The following is a 27,885-nucleotide window of genomic DNA, read 5'->3' as shown; positions in this document are numbered from 1 at the left end:
CCATATGGAAAATGCTTCCCAGCACTGCTGCTCCCCCTCTGCCTTCCTCCTGCTTTGCCCACTGCCAGTGTCCATTTGCTTTAGCAGCTGAGGCATCTGCAGAGAAAAGCATTAGCACATTCCTTGATAATCCTGCTCCTGCATCTCGCTCAGTACGAGCAGAAGGCAAAGGCCACGTCCTGTTCTCTGGTGGCTCTGTGCAAGCCCCGTGGGCTGTCACAACCGCTGCTGTGCAAAGCCAACTGCTAAGATGTCAGAAGCGGAATTTCTGCTGGAGGAGGAGAAGAGATATGATAAACTAAACATCCTGCTTATGTTCAGTGCTATCTTCAGCCATATACAGAGGAGAAACATAGGGGAACTGAACCAACTGAGTTAAGCTGCTGGTTTCTGTAGCAGATTTTCATGAGCCTGACACTCCACTCAGTAAGAAAACAAGCAGCTCTCCTTTCACCCTTCTTTCTCCAAAATATATGGGACTTCATATTAAAGCTTCCTTGATAGCCCTTCACCCTCCCCAAGTCCATGGGGATATCTTCATCAGTTGTGCTGGGCTCTTTGGTGGTCCTGTCAAAGACACACTGAGCTCAGAGGTGAACATGGAGGTACATTCCACAAATCACACAGGAAATGCACAGCTCCTCTCCATGTCACTGTCCCAAACAGAAGCACACTCCTGCTACTTCCTGCTTCTATACAGCAACCACTCCTGTGGAGGGACACATCCTCCATCCTCACCCTAATATGACTGCAGGAAACAAACCACAACAACTCCTTGCACTTCTTCACAAGGGTTTTCAAACAGAATCAAAGCCCACACTGCTTGATAGCTCTGCCACCACCATCCCCTGCCCCAGAGACCTGATCTGCAAGAGACACCACTTAAACCCAGATGACAAAGTGCACAAGCATCTGGGGTTCAATTATATCAATGAACCTCATCCCTGCTCCCCCTACCCCAGCTCTATCCACAGCTTCTGTTAAGTGCAACTCAATCCTGACTCATGATTTTGCCAAAGCCTGGCTTCCCAGACTTTGCCCAGAGTCCCCTCCTCACAACTGAGTGCAGCCTGCCTGGTGCAGGTGGTGCCCAGAGCCTGCCCATGCACCTGCCAACAGCTTCAGTGCAGCAGAGGAACAGCCAGTGAGGCTGCAGCTCTCACTTGCTGTGGGGTATCAGTCTCTCACCTGGTGAGATTAGCAAAGAAAAACTCCCAATGCATCCCCACCTGAAACAATCCCTGCCAAACCCCAGATCTCCTAACCCCTTAGCCATGAGAGGCACCCCCACCATTACAGAAAACAACACCCCAAAGCTGCAGGGGATCCTTGCCCAGCTCCCACATCACATAATAAAAGCACCTCTGGCACAGTCTATTCAAGCTCTTGCCTCAGGAGTTGACCAAAATGATTGTATGAGGTGGTCACAGCAGCCCAGTGCATGTGCTTCACTCAATGCTGCTTCTCCCTCCCCCCAAAGCACAGCATGGGAAGGTGCACCCAGCCTGCACCCTGGAGACTCTCCCAACACCATTCCAGAGAAGCACAGCTCCAAGGGCAGCCTATCTGGCAAGGCAAGGCTATGCAGGGTTATCACCTGCTGATTAGTGCCAAGGAGAGGGAACACCACTGCCCTCATTAAGAATCCAGGCAGACAACATGAGATAACATGACCTACTGCAAAATACAGATTCAAAAACATTCATTAGTACAGACAGTGAATTTCCTGGAGAACAATGAAGCTGCAAGGCTCAAGGCTGAGCAAAGCCAGAAGGTCACAGAGTGGGACAGCAGCCCTATGAGAGCCCCAAAAGGGCCCTTTCCTTTTGAAAGAGATTTCCAGTGACCCCTCTTCCCAGACCCACCAGCAAGTCAGCCTTGCCCTACCACAGTGGACAAAAATAAAGGGAAAAGTGCTGTTTCCAAGAAGAAGGTGTTTCCATCCCCTCTTTAAGAGCTCTGCTCTTCCTTCTTTTGTGCATTGAAAGCTACTGCTTTCTAAGAATGGAAGGATTCTGGTCTCTACTGTATTCCCAAAGATGCTTATTCAGAAAGCAAAGCTTTTAAATTCTGAGCACTTCAAAGCAATGAAAAGCTAGGGAAGACCTGGAAATCACTTTTTTTTTTGTTTGTTTTTTTTTTCCATCTAAGTACTAAAATAGCAGGTGAAGACAGTGCCTTCCACATAGCCAAGTACCTCTCTGTCCCATTAGGGAAGCACTGCCCAGTTCTGCCAGTCCTATAATGCTGACAGCAACAGTGATGACCTCCTTTCCCATATACTTATTAAGACTTTAATCCAGTTTTCTTCCTCTGCTGCTGGCATAAGCCAGTTTCAGAAGTGTGTTGTACTGAACCACAGAATGGGATGGGTTCTAACCCCAGGCAGTAGGAAGTCCCCAGAACAGCTCCTTCACCATTCCCAACAGCTCACGGTCTCCTCTCCACAGTGTATTGTACAAAGGAGCAGCTACTGACTTAGGCTGAGTTTGGGAGCTACTTCTGAAAGGAGAAACAAAAAAGTAAAACCAAACACAAACCAGAAATGCAAATGTCCAGACACAAATAAATTAAAAAGAAACCATGCCTGAAGGTGGATGGGAAGGAGGACAAGGAATGGGAGTGGGACATTCAGACTCAGATGTTCTTGCACTCCGAGCCAACGCAGTGAGGGCTGTGCAGGCTGCAAATGACAGGCAGGGTTTGCACACATCAGCACTCGAGCCCTATGCTGGCCAGGAGGTTCTCTAGAGCTTCAAGTTTCTGGTTGGCTTCCTCAATGGCACTGTAAGTCTGCACGTTGCTGGTGATGTGGAAGCGGATGTCATCGACCAGAGGGATGGAGTCAGTCTCTTGCCGCTCCTCCACGGCCTCTGCGTTCTCCTTCACAGCTGCTGCAAACTCCTCCAGCTCCACCAGCTGCACCAGAAGGACAAGAGAACCATTAGGAATACAAGAGGACATATAAAAAGATGCAAAGGGTTGGGATAAAGGTCTCAGACACTGTTAAAGGATCCCACAGAAAAGAAAGGAAAGCTAGGATACACAGAGACCCAAATCCTCCACTTGGAGATGCATCCTGCCATTCATCCAAAGGAAACAGTAATATTCCAACAATAAACAGTCCCAGCTGAAGGTAATCTGCACCTCCAACATTGCCCTGTAACACCCTCTAACTAAGCACCCCTGGTTCTGGTACTGGGGCACATGGACATACATGACATTCCCCCAAAAAGGCTCCCAGCAGGAACCAGGAGATGTGTTGCCAGACACCTGGGCAATGTCTTCTAGCACAGGAGCCAGTGGGTGCTTCTGCCCAATTCAGAACTGGGAGCCACAAGTTACAGTACTCCCTTGACTCAGGCCTGTCACCACCAGCAAGGCAGCTGCTCTGCTCTGCACTCAACCTGACAGAATTGGGTCACCCATGAATGATTCTGCACCAGGTTCCCCAGGAATGTGTGGTGAGCTGAGGGGTGAGAGGCAGCTTCCATCTGTCTGTGCTGCTGAACTGTGCCTGGGCACAGCAGGTTGCTGAGCTCTGATCTGCTACCACACTGCCAAAATCTCTCCCTGCTGCCATCAGTGCATCGCCACAGGATGCTGGCAACCACGGATGTCTGAACATCAGCTAGGGTGGCTCTGTCTGTGCCAACACCCTTAAGAAGAAACCCTGCCAATGCTAAGTTCAAGGACTCCCACTCAAGCTAGAGAATGAGGAACACACAAGCAAAGCCCTATCCTGATCAGTACTTGGGATATTGAACATCTTTTAAATCCTTTTTCAGAACCCAGAATCTGGGTACATGCTGATGTCATTCCCAAGCTATACACTGAACAAAGTAACAGTCCCAGAACGATTTCCTTTGTTGTTTTCTCACACCAAAAATAATTTCACACCTTTTGAGCTGCAGGTGAAAATGTTACATTCCCATGTGAACTGCACAAGCCATTTATAAAGATGTCTCAGCATAAAAATCCTTCATAGGTTCTGGTTTATCCTCCATATGGTAACTTTCTCCACAAGTCCTGAGTCTAAGCTATAAGCACTCAGGATAACACTTAAATTGAGCCCCATAAAGAAAACTTCAGAGTTAAATTCATTACTTCTTGCTGATCATCAGCAAATTATCCACTGAGCAAAGCCCTACTATTTGATTTGTCATCCTGGAGGAGATTAGAGTTTACATTGATTTTTCCTATCTAGAGCATTATGCCAAGAAGAATTTCCCCAGCAAACACTGAAAAACAAAGGAGAAACTCTATTTCCTGCACAGAGCTCTCCTACTCACCCCTTTGGCTTCTCCAGGCTGCAGCTGGTGTATTCAGGCAACACCATGGCTACTTGGGCACAGTGGCTAAAAGTTCAGTGAAAATCACCTGCTCCTGGTACCTGCAAAGCTTTTTGGGCAACTTTTTCAACCCATATTCCACAGGGACGTGCTAGCCAGGGACCAAAATCTGGCTTATTGTGGTGACATCAGGTACTGCCCCACTCCTCCTCCTCTGCCCTAACTCACCATGTGCCTTGCTACTGAACTGCTGCTCATTTCCTGGAAGCACATTAACCCAGAGAGGACAACCATTAGCTACAGACCAAAGTACAACCATTCAATCTGTTGTCTCTACGGCTCAGATACACAGACACAGGTGTATCTGCCATGGGGAGTGCTTCAGTACCTTCTCAATGATCTTGGCCATGTACTCAGTGCACTGGTCCTCCAGTCGGGTCAGCTGGAAGAGCTTTGCAATCCTCCAGATGCTGATGATGTTGTCCTCGTCGAGGATCTGCGCCAGGGTCCGGCCGCAGAGGCGCTTGAGCCCGGGCAGCAGGTACATGTCAGCCACACACAGCACGTCGTAGGCGTTCTCTGGGGACAGCTGCAGTGACAGGGGAGTTACTGCCCAGTCCCCAGCATGCTGCCTCTCACTGCCAAACTAAGGAGCTGTTTGGCCATTACTGGAGCTCTTTCAGCCTGAATCTCCCACTCAGTTACCACTAAGGAATTTAAAGTGCAAGCAGGGAGTTTCTCATGCTGCAGGTAACCCCAAGGCAATGCTGAAACATCCAAGTGTATCTGGCTGCTAAAAAATGTTCAGTGCAACAGTGGTGGGTCACTTTTACCAGACATACTTCCAAGAGACAAACAGAAGAGGCTGGCAGGACAAAGAATCTTGTCCCCACATTTTTCCTCCCATTTTATACTGCTGGACTCACATTTTGTGAAAAATATGCAAAATTTTCTTAAGAACCAGCACATCCCTGGCATGGGGGGTACACTCAAGGACAGAAAACTGAACACAAACTGTAGGTGAGGCCCAGCTGGGTAAGAACATATTCTGCACTTCAAATACTAGTGGAGCTCTAACATGTGTTCAGAATGGACTAAATTAATGGACCAACAAACTTAAACTGTTGTGAACGGCTTTTAACATTTTAAGCCTCTTGAGCAAGAGAACCACCTTCCCATTTCCCTCTTGGGTACTTGGAAGTGATCTGAGGATTAAAAAAATCCTCAGATTCCCTGTAGACAAAGTTGGAGACACCACTTCCAGCCTCACTCAGCCTCTTCCCCTTGGCCAGGCAAACCCTATTTTTGTCAGTCATCTGCATCACTAACCTGGAATGAGAGTTCTCTCTGTTCCTGCTGATGTGAACTGCAAAGAGCTCACTTACTCACATTGTAACAGTGGATCTGCAGGATACTGCATGCCCTGGCTGTGGAGGAGGCAAGGGCCCTTGCATTTACAGACAAAGCCACACTGGTCTGGATGGAGGAATGATAACTGGTGCAGCCTGGTCCACTCTCCTGATACCCAGTGAGCAGCAAACACACTGCTGTGCACATCTACATGTGTGGTTGTTCACTCTGACAACTGCAAACAACTGATTTTTTTTTTCTTCCCCCACAGCTGTGTGCACCTGTGTTTGGAGAGACAGCTCCAGCAAGTGACCCAGCTGTGTCACACCCTGCAGCAGCTGGGCAGAAGAATGCAAGAGGTAGGAGAGCCATGCCACAAGGGCTGTGTATGCACATGGGGTAACAAAGCCCTTGGGATTATTAATCAAGTGCTGCTTTGTCCCCTCATAAGCTGTGGAAACCTCAGGAGTTGGAAGTGTTTCAACCAGTAGTATTGATGGCTACAGCTCCCAACTGCTTCATCAATGACAAACCTGGCAAATGTTCCTCCAAGAACTGCCCTGGAGCCTACACAAGTATTCTCATCAGCAACTTGTCTTTGTGCCTGGAACCCTATAGGTCCTCTTCCCCACAACTGCAAACACTGTCACTACTGCATGGCAGAGAGACACCATAAATCCTTTCCAAAGAAAAACATGGAATTGAGAGTGCTGATACTTGGCTGGAGAAACACAGGCCAGGGAGAACACTCCACATGTAAATGTGGAACTTGAGCTATATTCCTGTCGTCCTAACCATTTTTTCTGGTAGTTTCTCATGCCAGGTGAACTTTCTGGAGAAGCTCACATCTTGGCTGCTTGGTTTGAAACCCAAGCCATGCACCATTCTGCACATGAAACATGTGAGTAAAATCCTTTTAACTCCTACACATTGTTGTTGGTCTGTCCTCCTGACCCAAGCCCAGACAGAGCAGCTGAGGCACCCCTTGGAAAGGAATAGCTGCTTGGGAAACATCCTTCCTGTGAGTCATCACGAGGAGGGCAGTCAGACTGGAGACATGCAAGGGAACAAGGTCAGGCTGCAGTGCAAGGGAACAAGGTCAGGAAATCTTCAAGCAGCTTCTTTCCCTCTCTGCCTGCCCTTGAAGAATCAGCTCTGTGGCATACCACTATCAATCCTGCCCTTGCTGCCTGCCAAACACATCTCTCCTCACTGCTACCCACAGGTGAACAGATCAGCAGAAACAAGGTCACAGCTGTGTGCACTCTCTGCATGTGGCACCTAACCCAGAGCACAAACACTGCTTGGGGGAAGTGACACTGGCAGGTGCAGCAGCATCTCCAGTCACTGCCCTGATGCCAGAATGTGTTCTGGGATGTTGCAGAGAGACCTGCTGAAAGCATTTGCCACAAAACCAAAGCAGGAAGCTAATCAAACACTGGCATTTGCTGCATCTTCCATGAGGCTGAAAAGTGGGTTAGGGCTGTTTTGTTACTGCCTGCAATACTGAGCACAGCAAGGAACTGCTCTCACAGTGGAACCTTTGCTCACTCCAGTAATAAATAACAGTAGAAATAATGACTTGCTACAAATGGAAAAGTCAGCTATGAGTATGGTTATTTGCCAAGAGTAAATAAGTAGAATCTCTCAACCTATTCAGATCTCCAAATGTGTTCAACCTGCCATCTACTGGCAGATGGTTCCCTTATCTTTCCATAGAGCCCAAGAGGGAAAGCTGCAAAGATCCTGTATTTATCACGGCAATAAACAGCATGCAACCCAATTTCTAGACTTTTATTGAGGGACAAAAGACTACAGATTTGCTTTCTGAACATCATGCACATGAACTACGACCCTGCCTGGCTAACAGCATACCCCAGTATGTGGATTCCTGAGACAAATGTGAAATAGCAGAGTAGGTCAGTGAAATTTAAGAATATACAGACAGACTCTGTTCCAGATTTAGAAAAACATTGCTGAAAACACCTCAGAGCTCACCACACTGAAGGAAGGACCAATGGCTGGGCTCACCTCTGTATCATCACTGTAGATGTAGTAGAGGACCCGGATGAAGATGTCTTCAGAGATGTTGTGCAGAGTCACCACAGGGATGCTGGGCTGTGTCTGTAGCTCCTCACTCTCACTGAAATGATCTTCAAGAAGAGCTTTGAAATAATCACTGCGACCACAGAAAAATGCCTGGAGAGGAATGAAAAACCAAAACACTGACACCTTGCTCACTGCACCAAGCCAAAGGGCACTACCAACCAGCTGTCAGAGCAGCTCAAAGGTATTTCAGAAGTTCAGACTCTGTAACTTTGATTTTCCTTACATTCTGAGGCTGTATCTCCAATATTTTTTCAGATCTTATTCTATCCATGCCTACCCTCAGAATCACAAATATAAATGGTGAACTCAAGAGATTCTCAATTAGCACGGCACAAGGGCAGGACCTTGAGTTGAGGGTGGATCTCAAAATTCATTCTTAATGCTGTTCATCTGCAGATCAAACATTCCTCTCTCCAGACACTGAACTCATAAGCCAGCAGCAGCAGATTCTGCAGCTATGAATGCCATAGCTGAATTTATAAATTTATCTCCACACCTCTGCAAGAAAGGCAGGCTCTGCTGCTTTGTTAAATGTTTTAATGCAGTTTTCCAGCTGAATCAAAGCTGCTTCTGCAGAGTGTATCCAGCACAGAAGGAGTGGGGGACACAAGCAGACTAGATTCATGGCAAAAAGGGAGGAGAAGGAAATACAGCACAAGCACATACCTTATGGCACAAGAAGTTGTAATCCTCCACACGGAAACACACGTCGGGACAGCTGTTGAAGTTGTCAGTGCTGTCAAAGGGCAACTCCCCAAAACCAACCTGGGAACAGACACCAGAAAACCCTTCCTTTAATATTCCTGCTTTAGACACACTCAGGGTCCCAAGTTCAGACTCCTATGTTTTCCCAGAAAATTCCCTCCCTCTATTCCCTCAGCACAGTGCAGAGCACCAGTGATGCTCTGAACACAGATTCCAATGTCAGGAAATGAAGAATTCCACTGCTTCTCAGAGATATTCCTGGTACAAGTTACATCTGCCTCCTTTATCCATGGCAATTTCCTGACTCTCCATACACCTTTGGAAAGTGTTTCTCTGCCATCTAACAAGGCAGATAACCAGGTGGAGGTGAAGTTTACTTCATGCAGTAGGTATCATAAGCATACTGGAGCTTGGGGCCAGCCTTTTACTGGGTACATGTAATAACATATAGATTACATCCATATATACACCAGTTTGAAATGGTTTGGCTGTAATTATTGCCTCTCTTGAATAATCCAACATTGCTAGAGCACATTTTAGATTTTTTTATTTGATTTGCAGCCAAAGATAATGTTGTTGCAGTATTAATACTCAAGTGAATTATTTTAACAACACACCTCCACCCAATCCCACATGCCAACAATGACAGCACACACCAAAAAAAAAGCCTGTTTGCCTTATGTTATTTTAAAGTGATACTTCCAAATATTTTCCCTTTCACCTTATTCTATATACAGTGTAATTCAATTGCAAAAAAAAAAAAAAGTTTATATTTACAGTCATGTAGCCAAGACAATCTCTGAAAACAAAAGTTTCCCCTGGTTCTTGCCTTCCATAAACATGTGCCTGAGGTACCTAGGATAAGCAGCTTATTCCTGCTGTCTTTCATCCCAAGTTTGCACCCAGGAAAGCCCTGGCCTGACAATAAAGACTGGACTCACAACAGCAGACTGTCCATTTCCAAGCCACCTGCCTCCAGCAGGGCTTCCAGCTCCACTGAGGAGCCAGATGCCTCCTCCTTGCTGAGCTGAACAAAGACACAGTGGAACACACTGGGTGGGAGCTCTCAACCAGGCTCAGTGAGGTTCCTCACAAAACACATTCTTGGATGTGGCAAGGCACCAAGCTGGCAAAAGCTCACACCACCACTGACCATGGCAATCTGGACCCATCCACCATGCTCTTTGTCCACAGCAACACTTGGCAGCTTCTGGTTCCTGATCACAGGAGAAGCCCAGTGATGTAAATCATGCACAAGGCTGTTGCAGTAATGCTGGCTCTCCATAGCACCTCTCTCCTGCAGTCCTGCTCCACTGGGCAACTCCTTTTCCAGAAGAGATGCACCAATTCAAGGAATGTTGCCCACCTGATCTATCACCTCTTTTTCATATAGCTGTAAATACAAAGGGCAACAGCTGCAACACAAAGGGCAGCACCTCATCAAAATGAGATGAAGTTGTCCCATTTGTAGATTCCCCAGGCTGCTATTTTACTGTTATCCATGTCTCATATTTCAAGGCTTTGGTTCTTTTCCATGGCCTGGGGATCTGCAGCCTGACTCTGTGGCAGTGTGTTACAAACTCCAGTATCACGATGGAACTGCCTGCTCTGTCTGCCTTGCTGCTCTCCCCACCCTATGCCACAGCTTCCATGTCCTCTGCTACAAATTCTGACAGAAATCTGAAGGCTACAGATTTGCAGGCACATCACAGGTAAAGCAAACCTAGAAACAAACTTTGACAAGATGTCACTCTGTGGCACAGGAATTTTAATTGAGATAAACACCACATCTCCTATGTGTATCCTTTCTTAGCTCTCTTTCATTGCCCAAAGGTAAATCTCTAAAATAAGTCTATCCCTCTGGAATGGATATGGGAGTTTTATTTGTCTCAGAGTTTGTCTCCTGAATTATAAATTCCTCTGGGCTCAATTTCCTGCTTGTAGCCTTGCCTGGTCCCCACTCTGCTGCTCAGGTTTACAAGGTTATTTTCAATTCCTACTACAAAAGCAGGTTCATGTCTTTGTTTCTCCTATTCAGCACCAAGTGGCTTTGCAGAATTTTCCCTTTTAGTCCCCTTTCAAGTCTTACTACTTCTACTCTCATCCCTTGTCATACTTGAGGAATCTAATCTCCTTTCCAGGATCTTCCTGCAGAAAATTGGCTTATTTCTCCCACCACCCCTATTCATACAACCTCCTTCATGGGCCTCTGTCCAGGCAAAGCACAGCTGCCAAAGTCAAGTATTCTGCCCAAGGAGCACAACACAGTCCAGCCTGCGAGGTCCAAACACATTCACAATCACCATATAGAAATACTCTGAATACTCTCCACCATCACACATGGAAGACCAAGTCTTTGCTGCTGCAAATTTCCTATTAGAGCTTAAACAGAAATGTTGCTGGAGGCAAAAACATAGAAAACAAATCAGTGGCAGCAATTTGTACCTTGGCCAGATTATCTCAGCAAGAAAATTGTAAATAAATTACAACACAAAATACAGGGGTTGGTGATCTAAGAGATTAGCAGCTCACAACCAGATGCAAGCAGATTGGATACAAAAAAAAAAATCCTAAATTGGAAACATGTTGTAAATATTTCAGTTCATCTGCCTCTGCCAAACAGGCAAAGCAAAGCACACGAGTCACTGCCTTGGACAAGCACAGTACACAGGTGCAGACAGACAAGATGAACCCATCTACTTGTTTCAAACTGTTCTTCCAATGCATGACAAGATCTAGTTTTACCCCCAAAATGGCAAATGGTCTCTTTTTTGCAGCCACACCACGTGTCAATATGGATGGAAAGAACAGTATTTATTTCATGGCAAACTCTGATCCTTTAAGTCTGATTTCATCTTGGTTTGGAACATAAGATCTCGGTTAAAAGGTAACTGTAAAACAGTTCCAAGGAAACCGTGGAGTCTGTAACTCAGAGGTCACCTGGCAGACATGAAGAACCAGGCAGACAGTGGGAAGCCACATGGTTTTTTACAGTTGCCCGGCTTTTCATGGTATTTCACTTAAATCTGTCACTGCTAAATTTTATTGCAACAAACCGAGGAAGCAGCTGTTATAGGCAGAAAAATCCTGGCCATTACTACTTTAAAACAAAGCAGAGACAACAACTACACTTGTAAGAGGAGACACTGGGGAAAAAAAAGGCTTTCAAGCACAAACAGGAAAGAGAAACAAGGTACCAGAATTATAAATGTGTTTGAGATTTCAAAGAATAGTTAGTTCTCAGTCTAGAAAATAATAATGAGCTGTAACTGGATATCAAACATCCATTATTTTTTTAGTTGTGTAAGATACCACTAACCATGAAATTGAAATGCACAAAGTTTCAAACAACATCCAAGTATCAAAGACATTACATGCAAATTATTTGTTTATACTGAAACAGAAAGCTGAATACATTCCCATTTCATGTAATATGGCATTACATGACATGCAGCAGCTCAAAATGTTTCTTGCCAAATTCTGGAAATGCAAGCTTTTATCCAGAATACAAATATCTATTTTGTTCTGCATAGGCTGGGAAAAAAATAATGTATGCTTCTCTTCAAAACACAGATATCTGTGTGTAACTATTCACTTGTTCCTGACATTTTAGGTTACATAGTTTGTATCCTATTCCTTGAATGGCAGCAAACCCTGCAAGAATGAGGATGTGCAATGCCTCTGTCCCAGAACAAAGATGCCCAATTCAAAGAATTTAACAATTTGAAAACATTAGAGTAAGAGATAAATGGCAAACAAACAAAAAGGAACAAACAAGAAGTACCTAGAGAGAGAAAAATGGGAATCTTTTAGAATTTTCAGGCTTAAACAAAGCACCCACACATGTGCATGGCACACAAATTCCCTAGTGAGCAGGTAAGCATGCCCACAGCCTCCTCACTTGTACAGCTGTAATAACTCTAATGCTGCCTTCATTCCAATCTATGAACACAGCAAGAACACCACAGCTCACAACTCACAGCACTGTCAGATGATTACACCATTCCAATTTCCTCCTTTCCTTACAGCTCCTATTCTACATGAAAGAATTAAGAAGGAAAGTGTTTCTATCTCTAGAAGAACAGCTTAATAGGAGTATGCCATCAAGGTCTGGAATCAAGCAATCAAACAGTAAGTATTCTTTTTATTTGTGAAGTGACTTAAAATATATGTAAATGTCACTATTTTGGGGTCCATGATCCTTTTTTTTAGTTCCTGGGGAAGTAATCTGAAGCTTACTCATAGTACCACCTCCCTTTAAAGTCTGAAAACATATTAAAAGTTACAAAAAATGTAGAGTTATTTGGAGGAGGCAGGTTACACAGGAAAGATTTCTGAACTGGTAGTTGTAAACTTGATGGAGAATAAAAACCCCCTATAGTGAAATATATCTGAAAATAGCCAGCACAAAACATGTTGGCTTATGAATGTAAGAAACCTTATCTATGTACACACACAGACACACACTCTGCACCAGGCAGGTGTATTTGGCAGGGGACAGAAAGAGAAAAGGCAATAAACCTTTGCTGTATTACTCAGTCATACAACCTCTGGGCACAGCAGCCACTTAAAATGAGTCCACATTATTAAATACAGTGGTTGGTACAAAAAAAGAGGACAGAAAAAGGACATACATAAGACCAAAATCAATCTGCTAATATTACAGAAAGCACCAGATGCAGAAAGAGTGAAGATAACTAACAGTTATCCTGTTCTGAAAACGGGAGGAAGATCCACATAGGTTATCCTAACTAATAATATGATAGTATTTTAACACAAACATTAACCTGGGGGCTATTTCTGAGGGACAAGACATAACTGGGAAAAGCAGATCTATTGCCAGTCAATTAAATTCTCTTCAGAGGGTCTCACATTTCTGCTGGAAATATTTTCAGGATTTGGAAACATCTCTCTATTGCAGTGTGTCAGTTCCTAGCAAGCAAGCCCAGTAAGCCATCCTTCACCTACATCTCTCTTTGGGTACCAATGCCTGCTGCTACAACATTCCTAATTCTCAAGAAGGATGGCAAAGAGAAGAGCTGGGGGCCTTGTCCCATGGTATTCAATGGGGAAATCCCCACCAACCACAAGGAAAGGCTTTTATTTACCAAGATGCCTGCTGGGGGAAACATCCAAGGGGAAAGACCAGCACCAACAGCCTCATTACACAATTTTACAGCATTTCCAAGTGATAAAAGCCTTTCAGCACTTGGAGCACCAGGAAACAAGACAGCACTAAAGTCTGTACATCAAAGATGTGAAACAAGAGAGCAGCCATCCCAGCCCCAGAGAGCCCAGGAGGAGTAGAAGTGCTCCCTACCCGCAGTTCAGCTGGCAGGGCGCAGTCTGCCAGGAGAGCCAGATCTTCCTGCAGCCGGCAGTTACCTGTGGGCTCAATGGTCAGCACTTTCACACAGGTCCCTGGCTTGGAAGAGACTGCAAGAAGCAAAAAAACAAAAGAGCAGAGATTCCTGAATTCCTCTACAAAAATTCTCTCTCATTTAGATAAAAGACGTGCCAGGAAAACCAGTATTATTGCTGTTCAGCTTTTACTGCAAAACACACACAACTCTTCTATGCACACACACATTCAGCACCCCTCAGCCCAACTTGCTCCTTGGAATCCATGTCATCAATTACAGTTAAGGACCATGGATCAGGCTGCCATGATCCCTGTAGAGGCCACTCTCACACTGCCTTCCCCAGCACCCCTAGAGCTGACAGTGTCACCTAGGGTAAAGCCCATGCCAGGGAGTTTTTAAAACTAATCTGCTTCCATGCCTTTCTGCTCTGACATGTGCTTTCACTGGCTCCCACTTCAGCTGCGCCATCCTGACTTCATGCAAGGAACAAAGGGGTTTATTCTTGTTTAGCTAGTAAATTCAGTAGCTATGAGTCTGTCCTCTACTCTCCATCCATGATCCCCAAGGCACAAAGACCCCAAAGTACCCAGACTCCTACATGTGCCTGACCTAGGCACCACTACCACCAAAGAGCTCAAACAAACCACTCCGAAACAGCAATTTCATTTGCTTTTTTCAGACCTAGTGTGTCTTCCCATCTTGTCTTATCAGCCATCACAATAGAACAGCTCATTAAAGGGAAAGCAAAATACATGATCATACTTTAGAGGTCTTGCTATGACCACAATTGTTGTGGAGCTCATAGAAGCCAGCCCTAACTTCAAACAAGTGGCAGCCCAAAGCAGACCCACTATGATATGATGCCACGCTTGGCACAGTCTCTCTTGTTCTGGCTACTTTGCTCCACCACCTGAGGTTTGTTCCCAGGTCAGCAAGGCTTGGGGTGAGGACTGGAGCATGTAAGACATTCAAGAGTCCCTGGCACACAAGGAAGCATGTGAAAAAAGACAGCACACCACTGGAAAATGCAAAGTTGTGGTGAGGAAGCCTTAAGATACTGTTGGGAGCCAGAGAGACACAGAGTTAACTCCAAAGCATTCAGAAGAATTTCTGACAGGTATGATTCACCACATTAAAACCCCTCACAGGTGAATCACGCCACCTTGAGACCTCATTTCTCCTGACATTTCGCACAGCATTACATGAGCTCCATCAGATGACTCCAGTGGGTCGTGGGCGAAACGAGACCACGATGTGCCACAAAACAAGATCTCCACCCCCTCCTCCACATCACTGCTGCACCCTTCAGATATGCCACCACTGTGCCTCTCCATAGGCTGCATATACCAGAAAGATTGCTGGAAAGGGAAGGATAATCTACCAGTACAAAATAGTCAGGTACCATGATGGTTACACACAAAGCTCACCAGCAAGGAGACAGGCTGCCCTGTTAGCCTCAGACAGATGACTTCCAGGGTAAATAAGCTAAGAGGAGGCCTGGCACCAACACAAACCAGACTGAGTGCATTTTCTCAAAAAGCCCTGATCACTTACACAACAGCATGAGAGAAGGAAATTTCTTACTTTGCAATTAGAAATTCTTCATGGCAGAGAGAAACATTTGTATTTCTGTAGTACTTATTGTAACAGTCACCAGGTCAGGCTCTGTAAGTGCTAATGGACTCAGCAAGTTTTAAGTCAAGGCAAAGAGCTCTTCTCTTGGGATCCACAGAGCATCTGTGAACTCTCCCAGTGACACAAAAGAACAGTGATTTTTCTGAGAAGCAAATCTACTCAAGACACTGCATCTCAAATCCAAGGGCATGGCATTTGGTATCACTCAAAATCTTTCCTAACAGAGACAACAAAAATCAAAGTTGTGAAATAGGAATAAGCTGCTGGCTGCCAGCAAGGAGCAGGGACCATGAGAGAGGAATACAAGAATGGAACAGTGTCTGAAAAAAGCAACATAAACAGTGCAAGGAGCTGAAGGGAATAACCAAACTGTTGAGATTCAGACTGGATTTCTTCCCAGTCTAGCACAGCTGTACAGCACTGAGCATCACCTACCAATGTATCAGCTGCCTTGGTTTCCTGCTCAATACTTCCTTGCAGTCTTCTGGTAAAATTGAGCCAATGTACCACAAAACATAAGAGCCACAAATAAACCACACTAAACTCCCAAAATCTTCAAAATGTTCACACTCAGATGCATCTTCTTCCCTATGGCATAATTAGCTATAACCACAGATTCTGAATACCCAGTGTCTTTTCTACAATGGTAAGCATCTCAAACCTTGCTCTCATCCTTTTTGGCCCAAAATTTGCTGTAATTTTGCTGCAAAATTTGGCCCAAAATTTCCAGAAGTAACTGCAGAATATTTATTTTTTAATACATGCATTTTTACAGGAAGGATTATGGCTTAATGTGGACAAACCGAGCTCTTCCAAACACTGCAATAATTTTTCCTTTTATAGCCACAATATACACACAGGGGAAGCATTCACACCCAAATATATCTCAGGTGCAACAGAAGGCACTGGGTCATCCTCCTCCTGTACTACTGCCTGTGCATGCCAAGATAGTAAGTGATTTTGAAACACTGATTAACTCTAGATAATGAGATTGCAGACACTGCAATTATGCAGTGGAGCTGCAAAGGCTTGAGTTCATCTGGTTTTCTTGTTTCAGCTTCATAATACAGATGCAATGACCTTGCTCTGCAAACCTGAATCAGATGTCTGTTCCACAGCACACACTTGGAACAGGTTTCTAAAACACTCAAAGAAACAGACACGCTTTGTCAAGTGCCAGACATGATGTGATCTAAGACCTTTCCAGAATCAAGTTTTCCTGGCTTCCACATAAGATTTAAGAAACAAACTTTTAACAGTTGTTCTATTTGTTTGAATCCAACCTGTCATAAATAAAAATCAAGACTAGAAATTCCATCAGTGCTTAAACCACCCACTGATAGTCTTCTGTCAGGCCTTAAAATTGAAAAACTGGTCCCTCCCCAAAGAACAAAAAAGTTAAATTATTTGTCCAGTGTCATTGTATTTCCAAGTGTTGCTTTTATTTAAAACTTCCAACTAACCTGAAACTTTACTTCATTACTTTCCATTTGAAAACCCACCAAGAAATCAGCTTTTTTGCAGATCATAGATTTAAGCACCTTCTTTTCCTTCCACAATATAATATGAGATTTTAAATAAATTAATTTAATGGAATGTCTCAGCTAGACCCTGGGAGAAAAAGATAAAAAGAAAAAAACAGATCTATGGCATCTTACTGAATTACTCTGATATCAAAAGATGACACAAAGTAATTTTGTTACCTGATTTCTGAGTAGCTTTTATTTTATACTCATTCACCACTCCCCTTCTCTGCCACTTATTTAATACAAACTGATAACTTACAGTTTTTGTAGATACCAAGAAATGCATTTCTAATCTCTTTGGGTCCACGTTTACATTTGTGTTTACATTGCAGAAGTCAGACCTGTGACACAGCTTCCATAAGGACTAGCACCCTGGTCTACATGGGAACAGCTGTAGCATGGTAATCTTTTACCCCACCACCTCCAAACAACTGCACATGTGTAAAGGGAGACCTGCACATGGTAATATCTTCCATGTGATTTACAGATGAGGAATTTCTTGAGGCAGAAGTATTCTATCAATTACGTCCTGCAGCTTCAGGAGGCTGAATGAATAAAACTCGTGTTCAAAAGGAAAAGGTGGAACAGCTACACCCCTGCCTTTTAGATTAGGGAAGAAGAAGCTATTGCCTCTAAACTATAGAATGGAGTCTCTTCTCAGGAAAAAAATAACTTGATTAAAGTAAAGAAGTTAACTCAGAGCACGGAATGAGAATCAGCAGCTTTCAGCCTGAAGGTTTTGTTATCCGGTAATTTTTTCTGCTTCGTGACTAACAGCACTTGTGCTGCTCTGATTGCTCTTCACGTGTGCATTAGCTCCAGCTAAAGAGATGAATGATCAACTCCAACTGTTGGTCTTCATGAAATAAGCTTTGGATAACAAAAAGTCCTTAAATAGAGGATTGCTTCACTTAAGGCTTGGCACATCCATGTGTTACTAATATACACATGCTTTCAGAAATACTTTGCTTTTAAAAAAGAGTTCTATCTCCCTCTGCACCCTTTTTGGGCCAATTATCAAATATTTTACTTTGGTAAGGGGTCAGATAAATGCAGAAAATTACCTCTAACTGCATATATTTTATCTTTCTGAGGATTTAAATAAGTTCCATGTTGGAAGGCACTTCCCAATATATGTTTCACTATGCTCAATTGAATGTCTGCCAACCATGGCAAAGTCCTGCTGCCATAAAGAAAGCATTCAATATAAATTAAAAACATGCATGTGTCAGAAACTACTAGAGCTACCCTACAGAAAGGCCATGACTGAAAACTGTCATGCAAATGTGAAAATTCCACAACAGAATCATTTTCCAGAAGACCCAAGGACACCATGAAATATCCACCATCACACTTTCCTGTTTCTCCCTGGAAGGGCACACAGGCACAGCAGAGACAACAGCAAGTCAAATGCTTACCAAATTCATAGACTTTTTTACATTTGGTCTCCAAATCATCAATGAGGTCCTGCAGCCGACACTGCTTGGCCAACCTCTTGCAATCACTGACATATTCTACATCGATATCCAGGCGACCTGTCAAGAAGAAATGCAGTCAGCTCACTTAATCCCCAGGATTTAGGTGTAAAAATGGCAAAAATAAGGATGAAAGACTTCACAGCACAGAAATTTAGTAATTAGATACATTGCCCCACTTTTCAGCATCCACTTACAACTCAGTCCCAGAAGCTAAGACTTGGTATTCCCCCACCACCCACCACTCAAATCAATAACAGTTTGGCATTTAACTCACATTTCCACTCTCCAGGGTTTACCCTAATAGCTTCATTCACGAGTCCAAAGACCAAACAGGCTATACAAAACATGTCTAATTCCCTCAGAAAATCAAAAAACAGCAACACAATAGCAGCAGGCATGACTGCCACCATTGAGTATCTGGCTTTGGGTAAGAATAGACTTTAGGCTCACAAGTTTTCTTCCCAGGATCTTTCACAATCACTGAAAATGTGGCAAGGGACATTTCTGAACACACTGTATTGGAAAAGAAGAGCCTTGAAGACAATGTTAATTTCTGGCACCACCTCCTGGCCTGAGATAGTTCAGCACTTAGCATGCCTACAATACAACACTGGGTATTTTCATAGAAGGTTTAGGATCAACTTCTGCTCAAAAAAATACTAGAAAGTAATCAAAACATTCAGCACACACTGCTCAGGTCTGCCAAACTGAAAATGTCCTGTATGGGAAACTGGCTTTTCATCACCTTATGAGGCTGTTACACCAGATGACACATTTTTCTTCCTTAAGTCAAAAATACAGTCTCCAAATCTATTCAATCAACCAACCTAAGCTGATTTTGGTTTTAATTGACTGTGTAATTACTGGCAGGACAACAACTGGCAAAAGGTACAAACATCTTGGAAGAGCTGGTGATTGCTCACATTCTCCCTTTCTGCCAGCAGAGAGGATTTGTCGGCAACTCAAGCACCCAAACACTGCTGAGTGCAAGGCTGTGCCACTCAGTGCAGAGGCACAGACAGCTGCCCACCAGCCATGTAAACAAACACCAGAGGGCAAGGTCATTTACCTGTGTATAGATACTGCAGAAGAGCTCCAAAGGCTGCTGGGTTAATCTAAAATAAAACAAGAGAAAGTTACATTTGGAATCACCATGGATTTAACAATGAGTTAGAAACATGATCCTGAACAAGTAAGAAAAAAACACCCTTTAGTAAGAAATCACACATGATGATTTACTTGCTCCTCACATAACTAATGCTGCCACTCCACCTGGCTTACACAGCTCTTTAATGTTTCAATTGATACTAATCCCTCAGGTACCTCAGGGGACAGGACCTGACTAATGGAGGAACTCAAAAGACACAGTTGTAATACAGGCTCTGCAAAATCCAGGTTTTTACTGATCATAAACATTTCCACATCTTCCTAACTCCAGAGGAAAGATGTTCTTGTACAAAGAGAGAGGAGAGCAGTGTTCTGAGAAACTGGAATTATGTTTGTCACAAGAGGATTTGCACTGCCAGAGTCAAGTTACAGAAATGTGTGCCAGAGTATTGATGGTTAATGGATGGAATGCACTTATGGACTACTTAGTTCTTGCTGGACAGGCAACAAAGGGGACTCAATTAGTGGCAATTATGGAGGTGATGTCTTCACCACAGACCACCTGTCCACCAGGAATTACACACACTCAACTCATCCCAGAGAGGGGTCATGATGCAGCTGGCAGATGGTAACAGCTACATGCTACTGCAATTAATTAAGATATGTTTGAGTCCATGACAGAGGGAACAAAGGGAAGGCAATCTGCAGCTTTTTGTTATCTGAAAAAGATGCAATTTTACTGCATAAAGTGCCTCCGCAAGCCCCTCTCCACAACTAGGGTCATTCTGAGCCCCAGGAGCTGTTCACTGTGGAAGTTAACCCTCAAACTCACATTCCTCACCCAGCTGGAACAGCAAAAGAAAGAACTGGAAGCACAGCCTTGCTCACCAGTGGGTGCTTCAACACTATCATGTTTTTCCCCTTCCATTTGGTCTCAAACATCTCTGCAAAGTAGGCGCTGCGGGCGCTGAGGATGCAGCGGTGGGCACAGAAGGATTTGCCATGGACGATGAAAACAATGTCACTCTGGTAACCCTGCTCCAGCAGCCTGTGAGGAACAGACACAAGGGAAACTCGTTGCAGGATGAAAAGGAAAGAATGGAGTAATGCTAGTGGGGAACAGGGTACAATTAGGGCTAAATGAACATTGGGCATTGCAGTCTCTCCTGCCCAACAGCAAGGCCAGCACAGGGGCTGGTGCTTCACATACTGGAGTGGGGTCCCACTGCCTTCCATAACTCAAACAAGTTTTGTTAGGGCAACAGGGAGGCTGCAGAATGAAATCTTCCTGTCTTAGGTGAACATCTGAACACAAGATTTTAAAGTGGAACTAGTTGCTGCCAAGCACATCTTCAAAAGTTAATACTGCTTTTAAATTTTCAGATGTCAAAAAAAAAGCCCCACAAAATGACACACTTTCAAAAAGAACTACTCTGCTAAAAAGTAAGATGCAGCTTTCCTGCTCTCTGGGCACTGTCAGTGTGCATGCTCTAACCATGTAACAAATAGGAGAAGACCTGATGTCCCCCACCCTCAGAAGAAGGAAGGATGTGACAGGCATGAAATACAGGCAATTACCACATCAGAGGTGAAGCCTTGCTTATGCCTGCATGCTCATACCTTCATTCTTCAAAAGGAAAAAAACAAAACTGCCAGTTTTAGAGTTTAAAGCAACCAGCATCAGTGTTTGTCCTTCTAATGCCCATCAGTCCTTCCATATATATGCTCACAAACATCCTCAAGAGGTCAAATCAGGTGGACATGAAGCATCATATTCCTTCTAGAGAGCTGGACTGGTGCACAGATAGGTGTGGAGTCACACACAGAGATGTTGTCAGTCTTCAATACTAATCTCAATTTCCTGCCACTAGCACACCCTTCCTTCTAAGTGTCTTGCCCCAAACCAAACAGAAGCATTGCGTTTTTTACTTTTTCCCCCCAACTGTTGCCCTTTGTTTCAATTTTAACACAAGGTCTATTTGAATGAGAAGCAGAAACCAGCACATTTTAGCTTTCATGTATGCTCAGCCCTGCACATCTGAGCCACAGTCACCAAGGCAGTAATACATCACCCTGCAAAATTCTGCTTCCCTGAACACAGAATCTGATTTTACTCAGATAAATGAGTTTCCTTCCTTCCCTTGCTTCCTACAGCTTCAGAAATTAGGGCACTGTAGTACTGGGAAGATTGTCGGATTTTTCTAGGACTTATTAACACTCCAAAGACAAAGACAAATAAAACCCTGAGGTTTTAACATTTGTAAGTCAGTCCAATGGGAAATAAAAAGGAAAAAAAAAAAAACAACCAGCAAGTCTGTAATAACATCAGAGTTACCAAGGTAGAGAAACAGCAAGAAGAAAAGCTTGAAATTATTCCTCTGCTCCTGAGCAAGTTAACCTGCCACTCAAGCTCTAGTACAATGTGGGACAGGCAATTTTCCAAAGTATCTTAACAAATTTTAATAACCAAAAAGAAAGAACTGGACAATGTCACTGTGAATTAATTTGAGGCTTCTTAAAGGACTGTTTCACAAATGAGAAACATTTTGACAGTGTTGAAAATTTAAACTTGCAAGCTATAGTACCTTCAGGCCTGAAACTTTAATTTCAGTTGACATACTATCCTAAATTGTTGATGTGGTTCTAGTGATCAGATTTTGGTTTGACAGTCAAGGATGACAGTTTAGAACTCGTGCATTATAAAGACCAGCTTTCTGTTGACTCGAGTGTGTACCCAACTCACTGGAGGCTATGCACACACCTGGAGATCATCCCTTAGGGCACAGAGGAACACCCCTTAGGAAGCTCTACATGCCCAGGAACGAGAGAGGGAACTGATCAGCTGCCTTTCAATGGCAGCTGGCAACCCTGGCCAGTATTGCATTACATTCAGCTGCCTGAACAGAGAGCTGGAACATGCAGAGGAGCTCAGGCAGGCTGCTGGCTGCTCTGCCCATGCCCATGCCCTCACCTCTGCAGGAACACATCATAGTAGTCCCTCCTCATGCACTTGGCTGTGATCTGCTTGTACTCCTTCAGCAGCCGGCGGATGGCGTCGCTCAGAGCCCCGTACAAACAGCGCTCCCCATCAAAAGTGTTCGCCTCACACTTTGCTCCTGTAAAACAGCCACAGGCCAGCAGGCACAGTTAGATCCTTCCCCAGTGTCCCCAAATGGCCACTAAACAGGTATGATTTCTGTATGCTGACATGTTTCACTGTGGTCCCCTCTGCTGACGAGCATATTGACAAAAACTGAGCTTCCCTCACATGTGTACAATCTAAAGCTGCTCTCCCACAGACAAATCCCTTTCTGAGGAAGTCGTGACTTGTTTAAACTGACCTGTGCAAAAGCCTCTCAGCAGGGCTCCATCAGTGTTCTGGGAAGCCAAATCTCCCTGAACAGAGTGCAATCATTTCTTGGACTGTTAAGAACTCCACCTAGAAAGTATTTCTGCTTTATATAACCTCTTTAGGTTAGAACCTGGTAGAATTTTGGAGGGCATTTGCACTTTCCTATTTAGAATTACACAAGTGGTTGACTAAGTTGCTGGGAATGAAGTAGAAAACCAAACCTTTTGAGATGCGACTCTGCACTCTGGTTTCTCTGGCAAAACACTACCAGTGCCTAGGGGAATCTGGGTGCTGAGAACCAAAAGGGCAGGCACTTGGCCTGAAGAACTGGTCTTGCTTTGTTTGAGATTAGCAAAATCCCTTTGAAGTCCTGCTTACAAAGCCAGGCTATCAGTAGAGTACAAACAAGTTTTACACAGACAACCCTTCCTATGAGGTACAACTCTTAGATCACCATATTCCCCACATCACAGCATCCTCACAAAACATCTGCTGTGATTTCAGAAAGTTATGCTGCCTTGAGCCATCACAGACAGCTTCCTTTCTGTGCATTTTCAAGATTTCAAGCAAATCAAGAAATTTTAGGTGATTTCAAGAAGCAAATTCAAGCAGCAAATGGCCTGCAAAAGCGACCGTAAAGGTGTGTGCAGGGCTCCCTCTGTAGCCTGAGATCACTGATCAGATGGTTGGTTGTAACAGAAGAAGTTTCCACAAGGGACAGCTAGAAGGACATACAATCCCAACAGACCAGAGGAAGATACTGCATCCATATCAGGAGGACACTTTGCTCACCATTGGCTAGAAGATAACGTACAAGCTCCTCATGTCCACACAGACAGGCGTAATACCTGACAATAACGAGAGAAAGAAAATTAGAGATGCTGTAGGAAGCAAAATTCAGTGTTTTGGCACACCACCACACACAGATCACAGCACTGAGCATCCCTGAAAAGCTTGGGAGACGACTCCTGATAGGAGTGAGGAATTGCTACCAAATAGCACAGAAGCCTGATCCCAGCAACAGACTAAGTAGGATCTGTTCCCAGCAACCCAGGCACTGCAAGGAGATCTCAAGGTCCCAGTTTGGGTTCAGCATGTTCTGTTGCACCACCAGCTGCCAAATCCATCCTCATTTTAATGGAGATCATTTCATGAGCACTCAGCAGTCCACTGAATTCTCAAAAACACTCTGCTCCTTCTGTTGTCAGGCTGACTGCTGCATGCTGTGCCAAGGAGGGAACAGCACCCACACTGGGTGTACAGAAAATCCACCCCCCAAAGTTCTACTACAATGAGTGTTGTTTTCACTTTCACAGTCTAAGCCTTTCATGATTCTCTTTCACAAGGACCTCAAATTGTCCTACAGATTAGGAGAATCTCGTAACTTGCATTGCAGCAGTGAAATGTTAGTCTATCTTTACTTTGGGAAGTTATTCTGTACTCTCAATATAAAGCAGATGTTTAAACGTCATTTAAAACTGTGGGGAGGTAACAAGCTCGCAGCACATCCCTCAGCACCTCCAGGGGGTTCCTTATGACCTACTGCCAGACAGACTGTGATCCCACTGCCACTTGGCATTTTACCAGGCCAAGCTTTCACCTGAAAAGACATGCTGGAATGCCATAGACTTTGGTGAGGGAAAAGCCTCATCCAGCCAAGAGCAGACTGCTTAATCCAGGTAATTTGGCCACAAAACCCCACTTGTCAGCATCACTACAGCAAGTCCCAGAGAAACTGGGAGACAAAGACATTTAGCACAGCACCCACAGGGGAGAGAAGCAGAACTACATAGCCAAAGCTCCAAAAAAGCAGAACCTGAGACATTTTGTAACAGTGCTCATGGCTGCTGATGCAGAGAGAGTAAAGGAGCTCTGAGGCCCTACCCCCCACCCAGCCAGTGCTCCAGGATGCAGCACTCACAGGGGTGTACTGTCCCACTTATCACGGACATTGATTTCCACATCTCGCTGCTCAAGAAGGTATCTGCAAAAAAAGGGAGAGAGCAAAGTTATAACTTCATGCAGCTACTCAGTCACATTCTCTTCTTTCAGAAGATGTAAGTTCATAGAGTAACTTCCAAAGGTATGACAGGATCTTGCACTGGACTTGGGGAATTGTCAGCTGTAGCTGAAGGGGCATCAGCCAAATCTTCAACCCAAAGAATGGTGTTCTACAGCATGGCCTGGAGCTCCCTTCAATTTTAAGTGGTGCACATGGGGAAAGAGGGTGATCAAATGCATCTCTAACAGGGCAGCAATCTCAAAAGAAGCCTGAGTACTTCTGCAGCACCTTCACATTCCCCAGCAATGCTCCCAGCCTGGATGCTTACAAATACGTGGCCACTTTTATGAAGCCAAGGCTGGACTCCCCTCCTGCTCATGGCTTTTGTCAGGCAAAAACAACATCAGTGGCACTCCAGACTGCTCTTAAATCCTGCCACTTCCTTGTCCTGCATGTTTAAGCTGGATCCACTGCTGCCAACACTCCCTCTCTGACACCTCTAGAAGCCAGGCTTTGCCTTGCAGACAAATCTGCACAGCCTGGCTCTTGTTAGAGCCTGTACTGCAACAACCACATATAAAAGTCCCTCTCAGCCTTCACCAAGACTCTTGAGTTTTGGTTTTTTATCACCCACCACGAGTCTTCTCTTTCACTCCCTCCACCTTTGTTGTCTCAAACTTCAGGTTCCTCTGAACATGTTCAACACACCAAGCAACTCAGCTCCTTCTGCTCAGTCCCATGTGGTCAATTTGTCCCCCTGCTCTGACAGCACTCTCAGACTCTCATTTCTCCACCACTGCTTCTACACAGATCATCTTAAATCTCTGTAAGACCATCTCTTAGATCACTCCTTCTGCAGTAAACCTGGAATTTACTGCTTCCAATGATTTAAACTAACACAATCACAACAAATAAGAAGGTTCTCCAAACCTTATCTATCTGCACACTTACCCTTTACTAGCAGCACCTTGAAACAGAGATTGCTTTGACTATCTGGCATATCACACATTAAGAGATGGAAGAATCAAATAGGATAAAGGGGCAAAGAACAGTTTTAGATTCAAACCATGACATGCAGGAAAAAAGCATGTTGTAAACTCTGAACTTTGCATTCACCCTGCAGACAAACCTATCTGCCTCCAGATCCGAAATCACTGCAGTTAAGCTGTGCTGCTTTGAGATGAGCAAGGAAACTTGACCTGAAATTTCAGTATCCCCATACTTCTCAGACATACTCCCGCAGCCTACAGCACAAGGCGTCTAAACATTTCCATGACGATTGCGTCCCAGGGATCCAGCTTCCTACCAACGTAAAGACCATTTCCAACGGGAAAGAACAGCAGCTGGAGAGGAGCCTTGTGCAAGGACACTTCCACCGGCAGCATCCACACCCAGGGGCACGCAGTGACCGTGCGACACCCAGACACCTGCGGGAACCGGGCACACCTCACCCCACCCTAACCCCGGCACAGCCCCGCTGCACACCCAGCTCCTTGGGGTGCAAACAAGCGGCATTTCTGTGCTAGAAATAAACTGTGACAGCTGCCCTGGGAAGGCCTGGGCCGAGCTTCAGGTGAACACGCCCCGACAGGCCCGGCCCCGCTCGCCCCGGTGACCGGGGCGGTTAAAGCGGCGGCGGGTGCGAGGGACCCGCTCCCCGGCCCGGCTCACCGCACGCGGCTCACGTCGCCCTTCTTGCAGCTGGTGAACAAGTCGCTGGTGTCCATGGCCGAGCCAGGCCGCGGGGCGGCGGCGCCGCATTGACGCAGAGAACGGAAAAGCGGCCGCGGAGCCGGGCCGGGCCGAGGGGCAGCGGCGGCGGGGCGGGCACGGCGGGCGCTGTAAACACGGCAGCGGCTCCGCCCGCCCGGCCCGGCGCCGGCCCTCCCGCAGCGCCCCCTGCGGCCCGGAGGAACAACGGCCGGCCGCGCTGCGTGCGGACCCGCGGGCCGGAGCTCGGGGAAGGGAACCGGCCCTGAACAAACCGGGGAACCGGGCTGGAACCGGGGCTTGGGAAAAGGGAACCGGCCCTGAACAAACCGGGGAACCGGGGCTCGGGAAAAGGGAACCGGCCATGAACAAACCGGGGGAACCGGGCCTCGGGAAAAGGGAACCGGCCATGAACAAACCGGGGAACGGGGGCTCGGGGAAAGGGAACCGGCCATGAACAAACCGGGGAACGAGGGCTCGGGGAAAGGGAACCAGCCCTGAACAAACCGGGGAACCGGGGCTCGGGAAAAGGGAACCGGCCATGAACAAACCGGGAAACTGGGCTGGAACCGGGGCTCGGGAAAAGGGAACCGGCTCTGAACAAACCGGGGACACCGGGGTTCCGGAAAAGGGAACCGGGCCTGAACAAACCGAGCTGGAACCAGGGCTCGGGTAAAGGGAACCGGCCCTGAACAAACCAGGCACGGTAATCGGGGCTCAGGAAAATGGAACCGGCCCTGAACAAACTGGGCTGGAACCGGGGCTCGGGGAAAGGGAACCGGGCCTGAATAAACCGGGGGAAGCAGGCTGGAACACACCTGAGGAGGGAGCTGGCCCAGAACGTGGTTGGGATGGGGTCTGGAACATGTGGCAGGGCTCTCTCTGTACTCCATGACTTGCGACAAGAGGGGTCTCATTAATCCATTCAAAGATAGCTGCCAAGAGGATGGTGCCAGACTCTTTTTGGTGGTGCCCAGCAAAAGGACAAGGAGCAAAGGCCATAAACGAAAACTCAAGAAGTTCCACCTCAACATGAGAAAGAATTTCTTTAGGTTGAGGGTGGCAGAGTCCTGGAACAGCTGCCCAGGGAGGATATTGAGTCTCAGGAGACATTCAGGTCCCACCTGGACATGTTCCTGTGTCACCTGCTGTGGGTGACCCAGCCTTGGCAGGGGCTGGGCTGGATGATCTCCAGAGGTCCTTTCCAACCCTGATAATTCTGTGATTCTGTAGGGGTCCAGGTGTGGAGCAGGTGT

The 27,885-nt window shown here is 45.5% G+C and overlaps 1 protein-coding gene across 1 annotated transcript; it reads right to left on the bottom strand.

Annotated features, from left to right (window-relative positions):
• Nucleotides 1–1,262: 1,262 nt before the first annotated feature.
• ABTB1 (ankyrin repeat and BTB domain containing 1) lies at nt 1,263–26,742 on the bottom strand. The gene is made up of 12 exons (XM_054281146.1): nt 26,591–26,742; nt 24,839–24,901; nt 23,710–23,765; nt 22,537–22,681; nt 20,454–20,613; nt 19,528–19,573; nt 18,399–18,515; nt 13,777–13,892; nt 8,418–8,516; nt 7,674–7,841; nt 4,681–4,881; nt 1,263–2,919 (listed from the first exon to the last, which is right to left on the bottom strand). Exons 1-12 carry the CDS (start codon nt 26,644–26,646, stop codon nt 2,713–2,715), a joined length of 1,434 nt encoding a protein of 477 aa, XP_054137121.1. The 5' UTR covers nt 26,647–26,742; the 3' UTR covers nt 1,263–2,712.
• Between the last annotated feature and the right edge of the window lie 1,143 nt (nt 26,743–27,885).

This window comes from Melozone crissalis, unplaced genomic scaffold (assembly GCF_028551555.1).
Source record: "Melozone crissalis strain CALT ecotype California unplaced genomic scaffold, PUWL_Pcris_2 ptg000029l_1, whole genome shotgun sequence".
Classification (NCBI taxonomy): domain Eukaryota; kingdom Metazoa; phylum Chordata; class Aves; order Passeriformes; family Passerellidae; genus Melozone; species Melozone crissalis.
The sequence above is the reverse complement of the archived record's forward strand: the minus strand, read 5'-3'. Positions and strand labels throughout refer to the sequence as shown.